Source organism: Rhynchophorus ferrugineus, unplaced genomic scaffold, assembly GCF_030347505.1.
Source record: "Rhynchophorus ferrugineus isolate W39M unplaced genomic scaffold, kcgeb_rfMv2 rfM1, whole genome shotgun sequence".
Taxonomy (NCBI): domain Eukaryota; kingdom Metazoa; phylum Arthropoda; class Insecta; order Coleoptera; family Curculionidae; genus Rhynchophorus; species Rhynchophorus ferrugineus.
In genome coordinates this window covers 19,146,115-19,170,710 of record NW_027472580.1, presented here as the reverse complement: position 1 = coordinate 19,170,710, position 24,596 = coordinate 19,146,115, and the positions used below count along the sequence as shown (strand labels likewise).

The 24,596-nt window shown below is 31.2% G+C and overlaps 1 protein-coding gene across 4 annotated transcripts in view; it reads right to left on the bottom strand.

Moving 5' to 3' along the window:
* LOC143204955 (uncharacterized) overlaps positions 1 to 24,596 on the bottom strand; it is a 68,565-nt gene that overhangs the window by 1,530 nt on the left and 42,439 nt on the right. For 2 of the 4 annotated variants that reach the window (XM_076417927.1, XM_076417912.1), the window contains exons 2-6: positions 19,172 to 19,271; positions 11,055 to 11,160; positions 10,921 to 10,994; positions 10,691 to 10,844; positions 7,920 to 8,261 (exon numbers count right to left, since the gene is read on the bottom strand). In XM_076417927.1, coding sequence (XP_076274042.1) covers positions 8,155 to 8,261; positions 10,691 to 10,844; positions 10,921 to 10,994; positions 11,055 to 11,160; positions 19,172 to 19,261 — 531 coding nt within the window. In that variant the 5' untranslated portion in view covers positions 19,262 to 19,271 and the 3' untranslated portion in view covers positions 7,920 to 8,154. Of the gene's footprint in view, positions 1 to 1,838; positions 1,993 to 2,068; positions 2,143 to 7,919; positions 8,262 to 10,690; positions 10,845 to 10,920; positions 10,995 to 11,054; positions 11,161 to 19,171; positions 19,272 to 19,322; positions 19,415 to 24,596 lie in introns of those variants that run through there. The other 2 variants (XM_076417920.1, XM_076417934.1) reach the window with 2 other exon arrangements.

The window sequence follows — 24,596 nt, the reverse complement described above, 5'->3', positions numbered from 1 at the left end:
AACATTGTCTTAAGGCTTTGCTTGTTTCGATAAATTACAAATCGCTAATTATTATTACTCTAATTAGTAATACCTTAAACAGAAATTAGATAATAGAAATATTTTAGCTTCTTACAGCTGCACTGAATACTAGTATGGACACGGTTATTAAAATATCTCAGAAAATGAAAAACATAATCTTGGATTTACTGAAAAAAAAACCGTCTTCATACGAAGTGGGTGGCGAATCAAGATCAGTTTGGTGCAATCAGCAAACTTATGAATATATAAAAACAGTGAATAGTTTTTTCAATATAAACATAGTTTAATATAATTATTTCAGAAGAAACTGTAAGTCTGAAAAGCATCGAAGAAGGTCTAATGGAAATTGTTTTTTATTGAATTTGGCTTTGTTGAAAGAATACAATTTTTAAAAGCATATAATAAAATCAAAAAATATATTATTTCAATTTGTGAATTTAGATGAGATATAGATACTTCAGAATGAGACAAATATCCCCAACAGTCAGTCATGGAAAGATGAAATGAAAATAGTGTTAAGACAACTAAAGTTGATGGCAAAATGTAAACGTTGGAATAACAATTAATTAGGTTTTATTAGTCGTAACATTTATTAATAATTCATTGCATATATATTGTACTTCGTGCTGGAAAAAAGACAGGTTAGTAGCGCCTTCGGTTGGGATGACCTCGATCACACATATTGAAAAAAAATTGAGAAATGATCGTTAACAAGCGTGGAAATGATCAATCAGTCTGGTTAATCACTTGAGTGAAACTTTCTGCATATGGGATTATGATTCAATGCTGATTATTTAAGACATGATATGAGTGGAAAGAACTACCTAAAGGTTTGTATATCATTAATATACGATAATTGTAGGAAATCGTATTCTAAGATTGTGAAGGATTTATGTACATTAGATACGTGTGTAATTGTTCATAATATACATGATTATTTGGTTAAAATGGGCGAGGAGGGATATGGCAAATGCATTATGGACAATTCGGTGATTAATATTATCAAAAAGTGTACGCAGGTAATAACAGATGAAATTATAAATATAGTGATATCAAAATAAGAGTTACAAAGAGTTCAAAGTAAATATATTAAAACACCCCCATTACCTTGAAACTGTTATAACTCTCCAATTAATAGTACTTTTAAGTCATTCGATAATATATGCATTAGTTGTACTATATGTTAAATATATGCGTTAGAAATGTATGTGTTAATGTAAAAATAAATTATATTTGGTAACGTTATTTTTGTTTAATTATTTTACTAACATTGGAATTTTATTAGAAATCAATGCTAAAACAAACTAAAACAAAGTTGATGCAACAAAATTCTATGCGTCGTTTTGACGTCACAATATTAAGATGACGTAAATTCACTGCTTTATTGAATAGATTGTAAAAACGAAGTAGAAGAATAGAAAGAATGTATAGAGAAGGTGCCAGATTTCACATAAATCGATTAAGTAGAACCTGTGAGATATATTTTATTTTATTAAAACTAAAACTCCAACAGCAACACCAACAACAATGTATAACACAATGTAGACAAAACAAAGGACTTGAACTTTCATTTTTCTAAATATTCGACTCCTTTTCTCGACTGTTGTTATTATTAAAAAGACTCTACGGTCTGTCGCGAAGCTAGCCCCTTGAAGTTAGCAACTCCAAAAGTGCACGAAATTCAAATTACATATTACTACAAACTAAATAATCTTAATACCCCTAAAGACTTTGAAACATGAAAAAGAATCAATCGATTTCTAGACTAGAATACCCCTTTAAGTGATGTATTGTAACAAATTATCCTAAATACTCACAGAATACTATAAGTCCTAAAATCAGCCACAATGTTCCATTAAGAGTATCATCATTGGAATAGAAGTTTACTGCGGTTATAATCACCGAAACTAGAAGACCAATGACTAGCATTCCTCCCAATAGAACCCAAGGCATCAGCAAATACACGTTTCGCTAAAAATACAATATATATTTATATAAAACAATATATACATTATTATTAATCTAAAACTGAGAAACAAAACCTCACCTTTATTGTACCAACTATCAGAAGTATGGATAATATAATAGTCACGCAGAGATTGACGATTAAAATTATTTGAACTGAAAATAAATAAAAACAATGTAATATGAGTGAGAAACATTATTTTTAGAATACTTACTGACAAATTCGGTTAAGAAGGAATCCAAGACTCATGCGAATTTGTACATTAATTATTCCGAGCATATTTAAGACAATTACAATGATTGTAAATAATGATAAAATCCGCAAATAAAAATAATATTAGTATATCAAATAAATTATATAATAGGTTATTCCATAAATTTTTTTGATAATTTTAAAATTTTGATATATCTCTGAACTTCCTTATGGAAAACATTTTGTTTCAAATTTTTTAACTATTTTAACAATATTTAAGTCGTTTTCTATACATATGAAGGCAAAAGTCACACGAAACGATTCATTTTATTATAGTAATAATGCTTTTTAAATTATTACTCTCACTGATTCAATAATCTGCTCAGTGGGCTATAACAATACTTCGCAACTTTAATATTTAACGAGCACACTGGGATGCACTAACACCCTTTTAAGTATTTAACATAGAGATATAGAATTACTCTCATTATAGGTTCCAAAGGGATACAGCGTTGTATCGCTTGCTATCAGTACCCCATAGTCGGATTCCATATAACCAAATAGATTGACCAAATAGACTGAAGTATTGATTCGTATGAGAATACGTTGCAATCTAATGAAAATGTGGATTTACGCCCGATAAGCCAATACATTTGATATAGTTTAAGTCCAAGTTATTTTCGTTGGGCTGCGTATGAAATATGTGTCTCTTCTAGATTAGGTTTCGGTCATGATTTGTTCCAAAATATTTTGCAATCTCAGCTTGAGGGAGTTGATAATTATTGATATTCACTAGTAGGCATGTTCTTCTACACAGAGTGAATGTTACACTGTAGATTTTGCTTTAATACGTCGTATTTTCAGTCACAATTGTGTTTTATTTAGGTCTAGGTTCGTTGATGCTATTATTATATTTTCATGGAATGGTAAGACGGCTGTGTGTCTGCATATGTTGCCACAGTGATGCCAGTGACGTTTGTGGTCGGTAGATCGGCTGTATATAGGAGATATAGTAACGGACACAGTACATTGCCTAGCAAAACTCCTTAATTTATTGCATATAATTCAGTGAGTCCATCGTCTAGTTCATGTTCATGTCATTGTATTTTATAATGAAATATCTATTTGCAAGATACTGTGATATCAGAAATGACTTGAAAAATAAACACAGCGACGAAGGAAAAAAGAACTAAAAGTAAAAAATTAATATATTCTCTAGTGATAGTAAAATACATTACTTAGATATACAATTGTTAACTAGATGGAACTGGCCCTCAGGGAACACCACTGCACAAAAAAAGTGCCTATCATAGGTGGTGTGGAAAAGAGTTAAATATAAATATGATAAAACAACTCTAACCTACAAATTATTGTGGCAGTAGTATAAGTCTTTTGATAATATATGCATTATATGGGTACACGTTAATGTTCATGATGGGCATGTTCTTCTACACAGACTGAAAGTTAAATGGGTAGATCTTTCATTATTTGTTTTAATACGTCAGTCACAGTTCTATTTTATCAGTTTATTAATTTTTATCAACTGTAGAAATTCGTCGAGTATATCGTCCTGTTTTCATTGTAGTAGTGCAAGTAGATATGCGAGGTAAGATTTTAGTTGAAAATGTGGATGAGGGAATTTCTTTCTTTTTTTAAGTTTCTATAATTTAACCTGAAACCCTAAGTGGTATATCTTATCATCAGCCTATAAGCCCAGGAATAGGAATAATATTAATTCTAGTAATTTCAGATGATAAAATGTTTATAATATTGATACATAAAACTAATAGCTTGAAACTAAATATCATATAAAACAATTGAAAATTCTCTGTATCAACGAGAAACACCTAAGCGATATAGATATTAAAGCAAAAGGAAAGCAAATGGACTGAAACTCAAACAATTGTTAAGTGTGTCACTAAATTATATTTTCAGGCCCTTTATAAAACACAGTTCTAAATATTCGAAGAATTTATACAGATATTAGAAGACCGAAAACGAGCAAAACTAAACGATGTCGAGAACTTCCGCAGTTTAAACAAGAATGTCAGGTCAAACTAAATCTAGAAAGAGAAGTCTACTACAATGATTTCGCCGACTTGAAAGTTTCGGCAAAGAAACGTGTATATCAAGCCTTATACCAAACGCTTAGGAGATGGAGATTGAGCGACGGAAGCTAATAAACCAGCTACAATATTCAAAATGTAGCTGCTACTTTTGTAAAGTCATGCGATGAGCATCTCAAATAAATGATGAGATTCTCCATGCAACATTGTAATCATGACTAGCCATAGGATTTAGCAACTCCGGTAGTGATTAACATTCCAAAAACTACATTTCTTAATGGCGAGTCGAAAATAGACAATCAAAGCCGATGACGAAACACTGCTTCAACGAGTTTACGTCCTGTTCATACAAATTTGGAGATCGAAAAGAGTACGATAGTAGCATATATTGAAAAAAGGAGATATAAATATTGTAAAATCTATCGAGGTACGAATTAGTTCGTGAAGGGGCAGATCCCGAGATCAGGCGGGGTTTAGAAATTGGAATTGGAATCCTAGTTGTGTACATATAAAGTCCACACTTCGAAATTATATGGAGAATGTACTAGATATATAATGGCGCGATTCTCGTTTTTATTGATTTTCAGCAATTTTTAGGCAGCTTTGAAAGTTTTTAATATATTTCTCTAAAATTGTTCTAAAAAAAATTTCTTCAGGCATCTTACGATGGTTCCATTACCAGTATAATCGTATTGTAGCCAACTTGAAGCATGTCGAATTTTAGAAATTAATATAACGGTCCACAAAATACCCAGAAAAATTATATTAAACAGCGGCTATTAAACGATAACCAGAATCTGAAAACCGCGAGACGTGGATCTCGGATATCATTGAAGGGTATTTTAATTATTTCCGTCGATGTCTATTGTCTATTGTTCAACTCAGACGTTCCACCTTTCGCAGGTAACACCGCGCTGCTTTCTGCTTTTATCTATTTGTATTTCATTTTATAACGTCAATAAATAACACTCACTCCATGTAACCGTCACTGTTTTATTTTAAACCTACCTCCGTTCACCGACACATTTACCCCCAAAGATTACAATTGTTTGGTTATGTCTGAATATATCAGAAATACCAGTAAAGAAATACCATAATACCAGAAAACAATGATAGTCGCGACACTTTTTGGTTAAGATTAATTTTATGAGCAGGTAAAACAGAAAAATCTTTTGACGCCATTTACAGACTGGTTTACTAATTATTTTATTTTGTGCCTAGTGTTAAACAGAATTTGACCTCAGAGTCACCATTATTTAAGGTCCTTCTGCTTATTGACAATGCACCCCGACATCCGGAGACCTTAAATTTAATAGACCCCAATGTGAAAATACAATGTTTACGTCTCAACACAATTTAACTTCTGTAAACTATTAGATCAGGTATAATAGCAGCATTAACACGACATTATTTGAGGCGCACTTTTAGTCGTATCTAACAATGCATGGAAGCATATCCTTCGTTGACAGTTAAAAGAAGTTTTAAACTGTTAACTTTTTTGTTTATTATTAACTTAATACCATCAACTATAAATGCATGCTGAAAAAACCTAGTGTCGGAATTGTCGGCGATATCTCAGCATAGCCAGACAAAGAATACGAAGTCACTAACATTTTACAAGTTATGCATCACGTCTAAGTCACCAAATACCACAACAGTGTTGAAGTGACTATAAAAAAATAGGTATGCATCAAATATATGGAGGTTTTGAATATTTTCAATCAACAGATGCTGAAGTTTTAGTGGCTAATGACTATGAATTCATAGAAGAGGAACTCGCAGAAATATTGCCAAGCAATAAAAACAATCCAATAATGAAGATGATACTTGAGAAAAAAACTTAAGAATTAGCTGGGAAATCAACTACGTCTTTAACTTCAGACGAAATAAATTATATTTTGTCATCTGCTCATGAACTGCAGGAAAACATTTAGAAAATAATATAACAGCCCACAATTCTTTCATTTTTTAAACAAACTATGATTTGTGTTACAATTAATATTACAATATTTATTCGTTAACAAGAATATATATTACATTCCAATTATACTAAAAATACCAAAATTGCAAATTATATTTCACATGTACAATAATAGCAACAATTGCAATTACTTTTCGAATGTTAGAATACATATAGTCTATTCAATGTTTTTTGTACATACGTCTTCAAGATGTTTAATGTATTGCTTGCCGCAATTTATACTTGTTAAAAAGAGACACAATGCTGTCTGATTAGTTCGAGCACGTAAGCGAATTAGCCTGTCAAAATCGTCCAGTTGCCAGACGTATGCAAATTTCTTGAAACCAACTTTTCTTGATATGAGATTATAACTCTAACCTATAAATTATTGTCGCTGTATAATAATTAACTGTAGTTTTGTAGATGTATTATAATGTTACAATAAATTATATTTGATAAAATTTTTGTTGAATTATTTTATTTAGATTAGAATTTTGTTGTATATCGAAGTCCAACCTGAATTAAAATTCAGAGTTGATGCGGCAGCATTGCGAAGTTTCGACATCACAAACTTGTGAATCGTGACGGAGTAATGGCAAATGGAACTTATCAAATTCCAACTTGATAGATGTGATGTTACGTGATCATCAGCAAATTGACATTGCCACTTCTGAATTGTCTGCTTTCCGAATTGTTTTAGGTCGAGTATCTCACTTTATTTGGAATCTGTTCACACCGTAATGGTGTGAATTTGTTCGTGATTTGTTTAACGATGGTAAAATCATAAATTTTCTTTATCTAAAATCTACGTTTAAATGTAACTTTATTAAATACAATGAAACTACAAGACAAATATCGATTCCTGAGGATAAACCACTCTGCATATACAAAGCAAACTATTCTGGTATGAATATTCAAAAATAACCGATTCAATAATTGTCAAACCAATGGCTGATTCGTACATTATCCAGTAGATAATATTATTGCTACTTCAGGTATTAAATAAATTAAATAAATTTTAATATAAGCGGCATGTCCTTAATAACACCTATTTTTATTTTTATAGGAAACGTGCATTCATTCTTTATATTCAAGGTCGTTAGAGTCAAAATATGGTATTTACAATAGTGCTATAAAATAGTATTATATTACTTCTACGGTTTGTTTAAAAAGGTGATCTTGCTTAGAAATTTGATAAATCTGATTGTTTTTCTTGTTTTCGGAGCTATACCCTCTAAAAATAAGAGGATTTTTCAAAATTTAGTTTCAAAATAAATTATTGTTTCTTCTTCTATCAAATTAAAAGAAGTCAAGCAAATTATTTTTGACGAATCACGGTTGTTCGAAACAAACTTTGTTACCATTATTGTTGACATTTCCGAATGTTTTAAACATAGCCCAAATATACATTTTGTAATAATTTCATATGATTCAATCGAAATAAATGTCAAGTAAATCGATTCTGTAGAAGAACTTGAAATGTCATGTCAACTGTCTCGAAAAATGCAATTTTGAAAATAATTTAAAATTTGAAAAATCCTCTTAGTGGCATACTCTTACGGGGATAATCTCTGAATATATGAAAAAACAACGACTTTTTTCGATTTTCTAGAATAGAATATCCCCTTAAATCAATTTTAAATAAGAAAAATACTTATCAATACTTCATGATTGAAAATAAATACATTTACAAAATATAAAAAAAACAATCATATAGTAAAATAAAGGTATTTTATTTAGTAAAACAATGAAAAAATTGATATAAATAATTTAAAACTAAGTAATTCGAACACTGAATAATATGGCAAACTGAAAGGCGTCACAGATATATTTGATAACATCAATTGAATCAGATCATTTCATATATAGTATCAAACCTATATTAAATCAACAACAGAATAATGTAAAACGAAAAATGTAAAGTGATTTAGGTTTGATTTAATTTTCGTTCACCACTCTCTTCTGAATGGATCTTTGGTATAAGCTCCTCGTCCAGCTTCCTTCCATATTTGGTAGAAGAAACTGTAGGTAACCAGCCACATGTAGGTGTAAATAACTAGAAAAAAAAACATATTCATCAAGTTGATTTTCCTTAAAATTGCATAAACATAAAACGCTATAAATATAATGTAATATAAATAAATTAATTAACCCAAAATAAAATCTTTATAGCATAATATATTTGAACGAATAGAGTAGATATATAGATTTCTAGAAATGAAGTAGCGTTATTTTTGCTAACTTAAAAATTATTACTCTTTGCGACTGTAGATTAAAAAAACTCATTTTAGCCAAAGAAAAATGAAATATACGACACCCTATAACAAAGTATATATAATTTTGTATACAAAAATTTACAGCTGCATTACAGCAAATCATTAACACAAAATGTACAATAAGTCTTTTCTACTACAGGTATCCCAAAAGTCGGTACATTTTTATTGTACCCTACCTTATAACTTGAAAAAATAATAATTAAATATTTTATATCACACTTAATTCACTGCTACCACCAATACACAAAGTATTTGAAAAATTCCCGTTAAAAAGGTTTAACCCAATAATAGATAAAAAATCAAATATCTCAGTTTGGTTTAATGAAGAACCATGCAAAAATTATATATTTTTATTTAATATTTTTAGCTTCTTACAGCTGCACTGAATATTAATATGGACACTGTCGCCGAAATATCTCAAAAAATGAAAAACATAATCTTGGATTTACTGAAAAGAAAACGTCTTCATACGAAGCGGGTGACGAATCAAGATCAACTTGGTGTTAGCACTATCAGAGATCAAACTTATGAAATATATAAAAACAGTGAGTAGTTTTTTTAATATAAACATAGTTTAATACAATTATTTCAGAGAAAACTGTTAGTCTGAAAAGTATCCAAGAAGGTCTAATGGAAATTGTTTTTTGTTGAATTTGACGTTGCTTTTAAAAGAATACAATTTTTAAAAGCATATAATAAAATCAAAAAACGTATTATTTCAATTTGTGTATTTAGATGAAACATGGATATTTGAGAATGGGACCAATATACCAACGATCACTCATGGAAAGATGAAATAAAAAGAGTGTTAAGACAATTAAAGTTGATGGAAAAATGTAAACGTTGAAATAACAATTAATTAGGTTTTATCAGTGATAACATTTATTAATAATGCATTGCATATATATTGTACTTCATGCTGAAAACAATAAAGGCTAATAGCGCCTTCGCTTGGGATGACTTCGATCACACATACTGAAAAAAAAAATTGAGAAATGATCGTAAAAAAGCGTTCGATACATTGGAAATGATCAATCACTCTGGTTAATTACTTGAGTGAAACATTCTGCATATGGGATTATGTGATATGAGTGATATGATTGGAAACAACTACCTAAAGGTTTGTGTATCATTAATATACGATAATTGTAGGAAATCGTATGCTAAGAGTGTGAAGGATTTATGTACATTAGATATGTGTCTAATTATTCAGAATATACATGAGTATTTGGTTAAAATATGCGGGAGGGATATGGCAAATGCATTATGGAGAAATCGGTGATAAATTTTATCAAGAATGGTGTACGCAGGTCATACATAGCAGAAGAAACTAAAAATATAGTGACATCAAAATGAATCGTGAACTAAACGTAAAAAGGTAAATACCTCTCTAATAAGAGTAAAATACATTACACGAACATAAAACTGTTAATTGGAATTGTTAAGATGGATTAGGCGTCTAGCAGATACGACTACATTAAAAAATGTGTCTAGAGCTCTAACTCGTAGGTGCTGCGGAAAAGATTTCAATATAAGTATAGTAAAAGACCACACTTACCGACAAACTGTTAAAGCTCTCTTATTAATTGTAGTTTTAAGTCATTCGATAACATATGCATAAGTTGTACTGTAATGTTAAATATATGCGTTAGAGGTGTATGTGTTAATGTTAGAATTTTGCTATAAGTCAATGCCAAAACAAACTATAACCAAATTTGATGCAGCAAAACTCGGTGCGTCGTTTTGACGTCACAATATTTATATGACGTAAATTCACTATTTTATTGAATAGATTGTAAACACGAAGTTTATTCGTTTATAATTACGGATATTATACTTGGCGCCAAATTTGAAATAAATCGATTCAGTAGAACTTATGAGATATAGTTTATTTAATTAAAACTAATACTCCACCAGTAACACCAACAACAATGTGGACAAGACAAAGGACTTGGACTTTCATTTATCTAAATATTCGACTCTTTTTCTCGACTGTTGTTATTATTAAAAAAACTCTACGGTCTGTCGCGAAGCTAGCCCCTTGAAGTTAGCAACTCCAAAAGTGCACGAAATTCAAATTACATATCACTACAAACTAAATAATCTTAATACCCCTAAAGACTTTGAAACATGAAAAAGAATCAATCGATTTCTAGACTAGAATACCCCTTTAAGTGATGTGTTGTAACAAATTATTCTAAATACTCACAGAATGCTATAAGTCCTAAAATCAGCCACAATGTTCCATTAAGAGTATCATCATTGGAATAGAAGTTTACTGCGGTTATAATCACCGAAACTAGAAGACCAATGACTAGCATTCCTCCCAATAGAACCCAAGGCATCAGCAAATACACGTTTCGCTAAAAATACAATATATATTTATGTAAAACAATATATACATTAATATTAATCTAAAACTGAGAAACAAAACCTCACCTTTATTGTACCAACTATTAGAAGTATGGATAATATAATAGTCACGCAGAGATTGACGATTAAAATTATTTGAACTGAAAATAAATAAAAAAATATGCAATAGGAGTGAGAAACAGTATTTTTAGAATACTTACTGACAAATTCGGTTAAGAAGGAATCCAGGACTATCATGCGAATTTGTACGTTAATTATTCCGAGCATATTTAAGACAATTACAATGATTGTAAATATTGATAAAATCTGCAAATAAAAATAGTATTAGTATATCAAATAAATTATATAATAGATTATTCAATAAGTTTTTTTGATAATTTTAAAATTTTAAAATATCTTTAAACTTCCTTATGGAAAATATTTTGTTTCATTTTTAAAACTAATTTAAGTTTATTTAAGTCGCTTTCTATATATATTTTCATATGAAGGCAAAAGTCAAAGGATACTAAATTTGGTAAATAGAGAATATTCATTTTATTATACTAATAATGCTTTTTTTAATTATTACTCTCAATGGTTCAATAATCTGCTCAGTGGGCTATGATAATACTTCATATGACATTACACCTTTAATATTTAACGAGCACACTGGGATGCACTAACACTCTTTTAAAGTATTTAACACAAACGTATAGAATTACCCTAATTATAGGTTCTAAAGTGATATAGCGTTATATCGCTTGCTGTCAGTACACCATAGTCGGATTCCATATAACCAAATAGACTGAAGTATTGATTAAAATGAGATACGTTGCTATCTAATGAAAGCTTGGATTTACACCCGATAAGCCAATACATGTCTTCGTTTGGCATGTGAAGGCCAACGTATGTGAAGTATGTGTTTCTTCTAGATTAGGTGTCGGTCTAGATCTGTACCAAAATATATTGCAATCTCAGCTTGAGGGAGTTGACAATTATTGACATTCACTAGTAGACATGTTCTTCTATACAGAGTAAATGTTACATGGGTGGATTTTTTATCATTTGCTTTAATACGTTTTTTGCGTTTTCAGTCACAGTTGTATTTTATCTAGATCTGGAGCTATTAATGGATTTCGTGGGATGGTGAGACGCCTGTGCTGTCTGCATATATTGCCACAGTGATGCCAGTGACGTTTGTGGTCGATAGATCGGCTGTATATAGGAGATACAGTATCGGACCCAGTACATTGCCTTGCAAAACTCCTGAATGTATTGCATATAATTCAGTGAGTTCATCGTCTTGTTCATGTTCATGTCATAGTATTTTATAATGAAATATCTATTTGCAAGATACTGCGATATCAAAAATGACTTGGCAAAAAACGCAGCTACGAAGGAAACAAGAACTAAACCTACAATAGTATATTTCTCTCTAGTAACAGTAAAATACATTATTGAGATATACAATTTTTAATTAGATGCAATGGGCCCTCAGGGGCACCACACAAAAAACCTGCCTAGCTCTAACCTACTAACTATTGCGGCTGTAGTTTAAACCTTTTGATAATAAATGCATTAGATGTGTACACATTAATGTTTAAATGAATTACTAAATTGAAATTGATATTCATTGGTGAGCATGTTCTTCGACATAGAGTAAATGTTACATGAGTACATCTTTTATTATTTGCTTTAATACGTCATAAAACACAGCTCTGAATATTCGAGGAATGTATAGAGATATTAGAAGAACGAAAACGAGCAAAACTAATCGATGTCGGGAAATACCGCAGTTTAAACAAAAATGTTAGGTCAAACTAAAGCTAGAAAGAGAAGTCTACTACAATGAGGTCGCCGACTTGAAAGTTTCTGCATAGAAACGTGCATATTAAGCCATATCCCAAAAGCTTAGGAGATTAAGCGATGAAAGCTAACCAACCAGCGACAATATTCAAAATGTAGCTGCAACTTTTGTAAAGTCATGCGACAAACATCTCGAATAAGTGATGAGATTCTCCATGCAACTTTATAATCATGACCAGCCACAGGATTTAGCACGGGAGTTGCTGGTTTGGAGTGATTAAACATTCCAAAAACTTCATTTCTTAATGGCGAGCCTAAAATGGATAGTCGAAGCCGATGAGAAAACGCTATTTCAACCAGTTTACGTCCTGCTTATACAAATTTGGGGATCGAAAAGAGTACCATAGTAGGATATATTGAAAAAAGGAAATATAAATATTGTAAAATCTATCGAGATACGAAATAGTTCGTGAAGAGACAGATCCCGAGATCAGGCGGGGTTTAGACTGAATCCTAGTTGTGTACATATAAAGTCCACACTTCGCCATTATATGAAGAAAATACTAGATATATAATGATGCGATTCTCGTTTTCATTGATTTTCAGCAATTTTTAGGCAACTTTGAAAGTATTTAATATATTTCTCTAAAATTGTTAACTTCTTCAGGCATTTTACGATAGTTCCATTAACTGTATAATAGTGTTGTAGCGAACTTGAAGCATGTCGAATTTTACAACTTACAATAACAACCCCCAAAATACCCCTAAACACATAAACAGCCGCGGGGTTCCAGAAACGCCGACCTTTAAACGATAACCAGGATCTGACAACCGCGAGACGTGGATCTCGGATATCATTGAAGGGTATTTTAATTAATTCAGTCGCTGTCTATTGTTCAACTCAGACGTACCACCTCTCTCAGGTAAGACCGCGCTGCTTTGTGCTTTTATCTATTTGTATTTCATTTTATAACGTCAATAAATAACGGTCAATATTTGAATGGTAATGCAAAATCAACAAGCAAGTTCAAAAAGGACAAGAATACTTATGCGTAGCATAAACGTATGCGAGCCCAGAACAGTTGTGGCTAATGGCACGATGGCAGCCGAGATCCCGCTCTACCTATTGCATGTCCAGTGAATTTAAAGAATCGTATGAAAACATGAGACTAATTTTAGACTTAATCTAAATACAAAGAATACAACTGAAGAATTTGCGCTGTTTTAGAAGTTGTTTCTGAATTGTCTAGACCAAGTAGGTTTCACGAAATATTGTTGAATTAAACGGTCTTACCTGAGAGAGGTGCTACGTCTGAGTTGAACAATAGACAGTGACTGAATATTGAAATATTGTGATAAAGTAGAGGTATCAAAAGCCATTATTAAGTTAAAGATTACCCAAAAATAACTGACGTGGTAAATCAAATGTTAAATAACAGATCAATAGAAAAGTCTCTGGCCTGACACATAGATGGCGGTACTAGAAATAAGTCCATATGTGTTATAGTTAGCCCTAAACCTCAAAAGAAGCTTGTATAAATTTTACAGCTGTAGGATCATTTGTTTGTGAATTATAGCATCATGAGTCAAACAGATTTTATTGTGGAAAAAATGGATAAAAAGGAATATTGAGTGTTAATAAAATATTGCTTTTTGAAGATAAAAAATACAGTTAAGGCAAAAACTTGCTTTGATGCCGAGTTTCCGGACATTTCCCCAGGAAAATCAACCATCAAGGATTGGTATGCTAAGTTTAGATGTGATGAAATGAACACCGAATACGAAAAAATCCACAAAATGATTTTGAATGACCGTAAATTTGAAATTGAATGAAATAGCAAACACTCTAAAGATATTAACTGAACGTGTACATATGAGAAAGCTCTGTGCAAGGTAGGTGCCGCGCCAACTCACTTTTGACCAAAAACAACGACGAGTTGGTGATTCGGAGCAGTGTTTGAAGATGATCAAGTGAAATAAACCAGAGTTTTTGCGTCGATATGTGACAATGGATGAAACATGACTCCATCATTTCACTCAGAAGTCCAATCGATAATCATCCGAGTGGACTGCTCACGATGAACCCATTCCAAAGCGTGGAAAAACGCAACAATCGGCTGGCAAGGTTATGGCGTCTATATTTTGGGATGCGCATGGAATAATTTTTATTGACTACCTTGAAAAAGGAAGAACAATCAAAGCGACTAATACATAGCATTATTGGCTCATTTGATGGATGAGATCGTCGAAAATCGGCCGCATTTGAAGAAAAATTTCTACTTCACCAAGAAAATGCATCGTGTCACAAGTCAGTGAAAGCAATGGCAAAAATCCATGAATCGGGCTTCGAATTGCTTCCTCATCCACCATATTCTCCAGATCTGGCGCCCAGTGACTATTTCCTGTTCTCAGATTTCATAAGAATGCTCGCTGGGAAGAAATTTTCGTCCAATGAAGAGGTAATCGCCGAAACTGAGGCCTATTTTAAGGCAAAGAACAAATCGTACTACAAAAATGGTATCGAAAAATTGGAGGATCGCTATAATCAGTGTATCACCCTTGAAGGGAATTATGCTGAATAAAAAATATATTTTTGCAAAAAAATGTGTTTTATTATGGCAGGCCAGGAACTTTTCAATAGACCTGTTATCAACCCCTTATTCCACAATAAAATGTGACTACCAAGGTGAACACTTCCTCCAGGATATAAAACAGATAGAATAGGAAGATTAAGGAAGATGGAATGCTAAGATGTTAGCAGATTAATGCTGGTATATGTTCACTAGAGGAAAAGTTAATATTTCGTGAATTTCTTTTAAAATATATGGCTCACATTTCCTAGCGTAAGTCATCAGAAATATCTTATTTATTATTTATTAATATTTTCATACTGTCTATATTTATTTACAGTAATTGAATTCGCCATAACTTTAAAATCTACTTAAGTTTTCGTATCCATCAGCTACAATTTGACAAAAAAACGTTTCATTTAACGTTATAGAACAATATAATATATAATGTATCATGAATTTTTAAAGACCATCTTACCAAATATATGAATTATTGAACAACCTATTAAATGTATTAACTTAGATGACATAAAATTTGCATACTTAGAATGCGTTATCTTAACATATATCAAATATTCTGCTCACGGTCTTATTAACATTAATAAAAATAGTATAATAAGTCTGTTTATAATATGTCATATTATAATAAATATTTATTTTTCATAAAGATTTATATGCATTTACAGCAGTTAAAAATTGGTGTTTAAGCTTTGATATCAAACTTATAATATTGAAAAAACAACTTATATATAACTATAACTATAATAAAATAAAATAACTTATAAATAGAAAACTAAAGTACTCATATAGTTGAGAAGTACAAAGCTGAATTCATAAAGTGAAAAAATTCTGGGTATTTGGAATATTTTTGTAATTAGATGTATTCTAATAATATTTCCTAGAATATTTAAATATTTTTCGTAGTGGCATTTCTTAGAATTTGGGCTCTACACATATATATTGTCTTCTAAGTTAAAAGTCTAATCTTAAAGACGTAACTGAGACCAAATAAGTTTGTATATATATATATATATATATATATATATATATATATATATATATATATATATATATATATATATATATAGTTTGCTTTTTAGATAAGTGCATGATAATGGAGAGAGTTTCAAAATTGAAATGAAGTAATATAAAGTGTGTTTAATAACAGCTTCTCTCGAAATACCCGAGGAAGTGCAGCACTAGTGAAAAATTAAATCGAATTTATTCGTCAGTATGATTTATGTCACCTAACAAAGCTGGGGATATATTTTGATTTACCTGTGAATGACGCAATATCATCATTTACTACCCAAATTGTGTACAACTGTTAATGTAAAAAAGCACATTTGCAAAGTTTTATGCCAGCAGTTACTTCTATTTTTTAATACAATAAATGATCTGGAGATTTAAGGTAATATTTGAGAATTTCGATTGAACACTTTTCATAGCTACGTGTAAATAAAATTCAACATAAATAGACATAAATTAGAGTTAAACCAATTATCAACAGTTGCGTACTAATGTACGCTGGTAATAGATTGTTTACAAAATAAAAAGTAGTGTTCAGTAAACCGGTGCTAGAATATCTATGAAACAGACAAGATATTATAAAGGAACACCTTTAAAACACTATTGTTTTAGATCAATCATCGGGTTCATCGACCATGGGCCGGCTTCGTATTACTTAACCAAGTTATTTCCAAAACTGTCATATATAAAAATGAACGAAGAAAACCAGATGGGCAGACCTGGTATACGAAACCTCTCTTCAGTTCTGAATCAAAATTTAAATCAATAAATTTCCGTTTATGGTCAAAAATAGTAAAATAATTAATTAATTGTATATTGATTTTAAAAAACGGGCTGCTAATGTGGACTCAGCCACCCAATTTACCTTATAAATAGCTTTTGCTTGCTCAGATCCAAAATCGTATATACCTGTGTTATTAAAATATACTTTTGCAAATACGGAAATAAAAAAAGGGTAAATAAAGATACATTAGCGCTTTAGGGTAGGTGTAATGTAAATATAGCATAGGATAAATGTAGATAAACATAGGTATAAATTTAAAATTTTTGGATACAGCGAAGAAAATTTGGCGTATCGAAATTGGTATAAGTTATAGGCGACTAAGCTGTAAAATCATATACTTATAACAAATATATATCAAAGGAAGATTAAAAAGTAAATGGCCTTTAACATAACATAGTTATGCTAAAAAAATGTTGAAAATCGAAAATAAAAATTGTAGAAGTTTCGTATTTATTATTTGGTTTTGTTAGCAATACTTAAAAATTGCTGTATGTGCAATATGTAAGCCCACAATGTAATAATAGGTCACAACAGTTATCACTTCCGCGATATTTTTAAACGTTTCTCAAGATTTTATCTACCATAGACTTGGCACCAGCCTACATTCAATCAAATTATTGTTGCTACAATGGAGCCACTAGAGATAAAAATAAACACTGAATCAACCGAAAACTTACAAAAAGTTATTGCTGAAATACAATGGTGAAGAAGAAAGTGGCTAACAAAATTAATCAGAATAAATCAGTACATATTGATCCAATAACAGAATCAAGTAGTTTCAATAAAATCAACCAGTATATATAAGTCAACAAGTAAGATATGTAAAGAACTCATGCTGAAATACAAGAAATATTCTGGTTATTGGGTAGATATTCAGCCCTGTCAGTACATAACAAGATTCCACTTTACCAACAAGTTTTGAAACCAACTTGAACTTATGGTGTTGTGTCGCAAAACTGGACTTGTACCAGGCCAAGCAATACAAATATTATACAAAGATTCCAAAAGAAGGTACCACGAGGTATTGCTGATCATCCATGGTACAATGATAATGACAACCTGTATAAAAACCTGAAGGTAGAAAGGTTCTCCAGCTCCTATATTTATAACGATGGCTTAGTCAGAAGAATAAAGACAGTAAAACAATTTAATTTAGTCCAGTCAAGTTATTAATGAAACTCAGGGCACATTAAAATCTGTTACATATATAGATGTAAAGCCCAAAGTGAAAACCTTTGTAAAATAACAACTGTGATATTTTAAAATGGTAGCAAATTAGGATAAAATCAAATGGCTTATTAGTATTAATTTATTAGTTTGCTATAATAAAATAATAATAATACAAGCCGGCTTGATGGCGCAGTGGTAAAGGCAATGGGACGGTCCTCCTACTGTTACGATAGCCGCGGGTTCGAATCCTGCTATGGCATGGTCGTAAATTTATATTTGTGATTGTTTAAAATTTGTGAATGTTCTAGGCAAGAGTGTAAAATCCGACAAGGAAAATGATTCCAGTCACGCCAGTAACCAGGCTGGGTAAGACCGGATGTCTTTTGGGATGATTTCTAAAGTTGGTCACTCGCCAGTCGGTAGGCTTAATGCTGAGGACCGTGGTTCGGAGCCCACGTTAAACTTTAGGCCAGTCCAGATAAACCCATACTTTCTAAAAGGTGACCGAGAGAAATATTGATACTTCGGCATATCGATATTTTAAAAAATTTCAATATATCGGATAAAAAAATTATCGATATTTTACTGGAACAACTATAAAATATATTTTGCAAAAAATATACCGATATCACCAATAAAACATTTAAATCACCGTTTAAAATTAAGTACCAATTTTAAAAATTTATTAAGTTATTTATAAATAGTATATTTAATTTCCTAGAAAAAATATCGATATATCGATATATCGGTCAAAAATATCGATATTTTTTCGACATCCCGATCTTCCGGTATTCATTTTCTGCGACTGTTGGCGTCTTCTGTTGGCAATTAAAACACAAACTTTCCAACGATTAATGTATAGCAGTTTGCCGTCAATATTCTCTATGATTTATGATTTTTATCACACTGTTTGTATTAATGTTAATCGATATAAGATCTTGAGTAGAATAAATGTTCGCTATCATGACTAAATACTTACGATAGCCCCCACTCCTGCTACAAGGGTACCAGTTCTCAAAGAATAGCAACAGCAGCATCTGTTCAGCAGGCATTTTTCCGGGTTAGCCATGATGATCGATCTGCAAAGGAAAATCTGGTTTAATGAACATACAACACACACGTAGACGCACAAGCGAACACGCGGATTTAAAATGCGATAAATAATATAGTCGGCGTCCGAACCACTAAACCGGTCGCACGTTGACGAAACCTATCCAAAACGAAACGATAGAAAAAGCAGATCTCAAGATTTATTTTCTAGGCGATAAAACACCCACTGGCCAATTTATTTTCGTCCTTCAATCCGAATATTTCCGGTCCATTATTGTTTATATTAAGCCGAGTTTGAATGGACGCTCTCAATTACAAATGCGAACCCAGAATAAATATATTAATATTCTTAACTCGTCATAAAAGAGAGACTGTCTATCAAATTATCAAAAACTTTTTACTGGCTTTACTATGCCACATTACTTAGATTTTAATAGTGCCTACTATTGTAGTCTAAATTTAAAAGAAAATTATTTTCATATTTTCAAAGTTTAGCCCTTTAAGAATATGCCTTTTTTTAAATTAAATTATTTATATATATAAATAATTTAATTAGTTAATGTTTCTTTATTTACCCTTTTTTATTTCCGTATTTGCGAAAATATATTTTAGTAACACATATATATATATACGATTTTGGACCTGAGCAAATAAAAGTTATTTATAAGGTAAATTGAGTGGCTGAATCCAAATTAGCAGCCCGCTTTTTAAAATTGGTTCTGGTTTTCGAAATATACAATCAATTAATTATTTTACTATTTTTAACCATAAACGGTAATTTATTGAATTAGATTTTGAATCAGAACTGAAGAGAGGTTTCGCGAATTACGATCGAATAAGTAGTATTCTCTCAACATGTTTTCGTCCCAAAATCCCATATCAGGTCTGGAAACAACTTGGTTAAGTAATGCGGCTCATGATCGATGAACCCGATGATTGATCTAAACCAATAGTGTTTTAAAGGTGTTCCTTTATATTATCTTGTCTGTTTCATAGATCTTTTTGCACCGGTTTGCTGAACACTACTTTTTATTTTGTAAACACTCCATTACCAGCGTACATCAGTACGCAACTATTGATATTCATTATACCTATCTATATATTGATATCAATTACATTCACACGTAGCTATAAAAAGTGTTCAATCGAAATTCTCAAATATTACCTTAAATCTCCAGATCATTTATTGTATTAAAAAAAAGAAATAATTGCTGGCATAAAACTTTGCAAATGTGCATTTTTGTATTAACAATTTTACACAAGAGTCTGTCTATCAAATTATCAAATTATCAAAATTATTATAATTTAATAATTATCAAATTATTAAAATATAAGTAATCTGGCTTTACTATACCAGATTACTTAGATTTTAATTTAATAGGGCCTACTATTCTAGTCTAAATTAAATATTCTTTCTATATATATATATATATATATATATATATATATATATATATATATATATATATATATATATATATAAACTCGGCATTAAGCTTACCGACTGGAGAGTGACCAACTTAGAAATCATGCCAGAAGACATATGCTCTTATCCAGCCTGGATGCTGGCGTGGCTGGGATCATTTTCCTTATCATATCAAGCCAGCAAAATTTAAATTATTGTCAGAGACAACGCTTCAACCGAACAAAAGTTTTTTCGCCAAATTACGGCTGCCTGAAAGTTTTTTTTTGCCATTTTTCCCTTGAAACATTTCTAAATCTTTTTAAAATAGTAAGAATCAATTTTTTTGCTTCGATATGACAGAAGAATGTACAGAGAACATTCGCACCAAGCTTGAAATAAATCAGTTAAGTAGAATTGAGATATAATAGTTTTGGAAAAAATGCGTTTAAAGTTTCGTTTTTAGATTCCGTGAAAAACGTAACGTAACTCCTAAACTTTTAAACTAAGAACTGTCAATGAAACAGCCAATGCACATCATAGCTGACCTAAAAATAACGTGACGTAGAATATAGGGCCAAATGCAGTTTATATTATATTTTAAATTTCTCTTTTCTCTTTTAGATTTCTCCTCCTGATTTTATGATAATTCCTTATTAATAAGGGTAGTACTGATAGGCCATGTCTACAAAATGTCTACAAAAATTTTCAAAACGATAGTAGTAATACTTAAGAATTATAAACTGGTATAGTTTTTCCAATTTAAATATAATTATATGCAATCGTTTGAGAGAAAATTGTTAGCCTGAGAAGTATCCTTAGAAAACATAGGAATATGCAGATCCTTGAAGGATGTAGATCATCCTTTCATACAATATTAGAAGGTAACAAGAAACATAACTGATGTAATAACTGAGGGTTAAATGGAACTTCCAGATATTTCTTTTAAATGACAAAACATGTATACTCCAAAATGAAATATTGGGTCACTCATGACAACACCCTAATAAACACAGTGTGAAGACAACAATAATTGATAAGTGTAAAAATAACATTTGACTAGGTTCTATTAATTATTAATCATAATACCACTCTTCATGCGAGAAATCGTAATGGATTTATTCCTAAAGCAGAATTATCCCCCTTCCAATTCCAAGGACGACCAATATAGAGAAATGGACCTGGACCTGAAAACTAGCCGTTAAAGAACTTGGAGGAACCATACAATAATGGCCGGACAATGCGCCATATCATGTTACACTGGATTACACAATGGAATAGATCCCAAAAAGAACAGTAACTAAAATTAAATAAGAAAATCAGCTGAATTTTATCGAAAAAAATTTACATAGAGAGTAAGTAGTTGCAGAAAATAGTAAGGAGAAACAAAATGATACCAAAAAAAACCAAATAATTCAAATGTATATCTGTTCATATTGGTATAGTGCCTAATTCAAGGACCTAATTACAAACTATTCATAAATAGCCGGCTGGACTAGCCTCATGCTGCTCAGATAGTCGCGAGTTCGGATCCTGCTGTAGCATGGTCGTAAATGTATGTTTGTTATTGTTTAGCATTTGTGATTGTCCTTAGACAAGAATGCAAAATCTGACAAGGAAAAAATAACCCCAGTCAGCCAGTAACCAGGCTGGGTAAGACCGGATGTCTTCTGAGATGATCTCGAAGTTGATCACCCACCAGTATGCTTAATGCCGAGGACCGTGGTTCGGAGCCAACGTTAAACAGTAGGTCAAGTCCAGATAAACACTAATTGGTAAAAAGGAGACTCTACAATTTATTTAAGAAAAATAATCCATTTTAATTTTTAATACAACCTTCAACTTTCTTACGACCAATAAAAAAAAACAAAACGCTTTTCAAAAGCCTCGAATCTACACCATTTATTAATAAAAACGCACGTTAATATATCTACTAAATTAAACGAAGCTTTTAGTTCCATTGTTATCGTAACGTCGACCCAAATAACGAAAGAATTTTCTTGATGCGCATCGTCGCATCGCCCTTTACAAAAAGCAATTCGCACGACCTTGCCCTTAAAACAAGACGAACCTTTTAACTAGAGTAGCGGCACACCTTAGTTTCTCTACGATCCAATTTAATGCACATCGATTTTTCACGGTGATTTAAATCGGGAACGTGCATAGGTCAGATAGCAGAGTGAGACACGCCAACCCAGAAACAGTTTTTCACCATGGTTTTACGCCGAAGATATATTGCATTATAAAAGGAAGTTGTTGAAACTGGGAATTTTTATTTTGATCATCGTAATTTATGTCAATAGTGATCACCCTGTGGTCGAAATTCGATGTGTTAAATTAATAATGGTAGGATACGTTACTTCACAACTATCTTAATAGAAAGTTGTGGAAACTGGCAATTTTTATTTTAATCATCGTAATTTATGTCAATAGTGATCACCCTGTGGTCGAAATTCGATGTGTTAAATTAATAATGGTAGGATACGTTACTTCACAACTATCTTAATAGAAAGTTGTGGAAACTGGGAATTTTTATTTTAATCATCGTAATTTATGTCAATAGTGATCACCCTGTGGTCGAAATTCGATGTGTTAAATTAATAATGGTAGGATACGTTACTTCACAACTATCTTAATAGAAAGTTGTTGAAACTGGGAATTTTTATTTTAATCATCGTAATTTATGTCAATAGTGATCACCCTGTGGTCGAAATTCGATGTGTTAAATTAATAATGGTAGGATACGTTACTTCACAACTATCTTAATAGAAAGTTGTTGAAACTGGGAATTTTTATTTTAATCATCGTAATTTATGTCAATAGTGATCACCCTGTGGTCGAAATTCGATGTGTTAAATTAATAATGGTAGGATACGTTACTTCACAACTATCTTAATAGAAAGTTGTGGAAACTGGGAATTTTTATTTTAATCATCGTAATTTATGTCAATAGTGATCACCCTGTGGTCGAAATTCGATGTGTTAAATTAATAACGTTAGGATACGTTACTTCACAACTATCTTAATAGAAAGTTGTGGAAACTGGCAATTTTTATTTTAATCATCGTAATTTATGTCAATAGTGATCACCCTGTGGTCGAAATTCGATGTGTTAAATTAATAATGGTAGGATACGTTACTTCACAACTATCTTAATAGAAAGTTGTGGAAACTGGGAATTTTTATTTTAATCATCGTAATTTATGTCAATAGTGATCACCCTGTGGTCGAAATTCGATGTGTTAAATTAATAATGGTAGGATACGTTACTTCACAACTATCTTAATAGAAAGTTGTGAAAACTGGGAATTTTTACTTTAATCATCGTAATTTATGTCAATAGTGATCACCCTGTGGTCGAAATTCGATGTGTTAAATTAATAATGGTAGGATACGTTACTTCACAACTATCTTAATAGAAAGTTGTGGAAACTGGGAATTTTTATTTTAATCATCGTAATTTATGTCAATAGTGATCACCCTGTGGTCGAAATTCGATGTGTTAAATTAATAACGTTAGGATACGTTACTTCACAACTATCTTAATAGAAAGTTGTGGAAACTGGGAATTTTTATTTTAATCATCGTAATTTATGTCAATAGTAATCACCCTGTGGTCGAAATTCGATGTGTTAAATTAATAACGTTAGGATACGTTACTTCACAACTATCTTAATAGAAAGTTGTTGAAACTGGGAATTTTTATTTTAATCATCGTAATTTATGTCAATAGTGATCACCCTGTGGTCGAAATTCGATGTGTTAAATTAATAACGTTAGGATACGTTACTTCACAACTATCTTAATAGAAAGTTGTGGAAACTGGGAATTTTTATTTTAATGATCGTAATTTATGTCAATAGTGATCACCCTGTGGTCGAAATTCGATGTGTTAAATTAATAACGTTAGGATACGTTACTTCACAACTATCTTAATAGAAAGTTGTTGAAA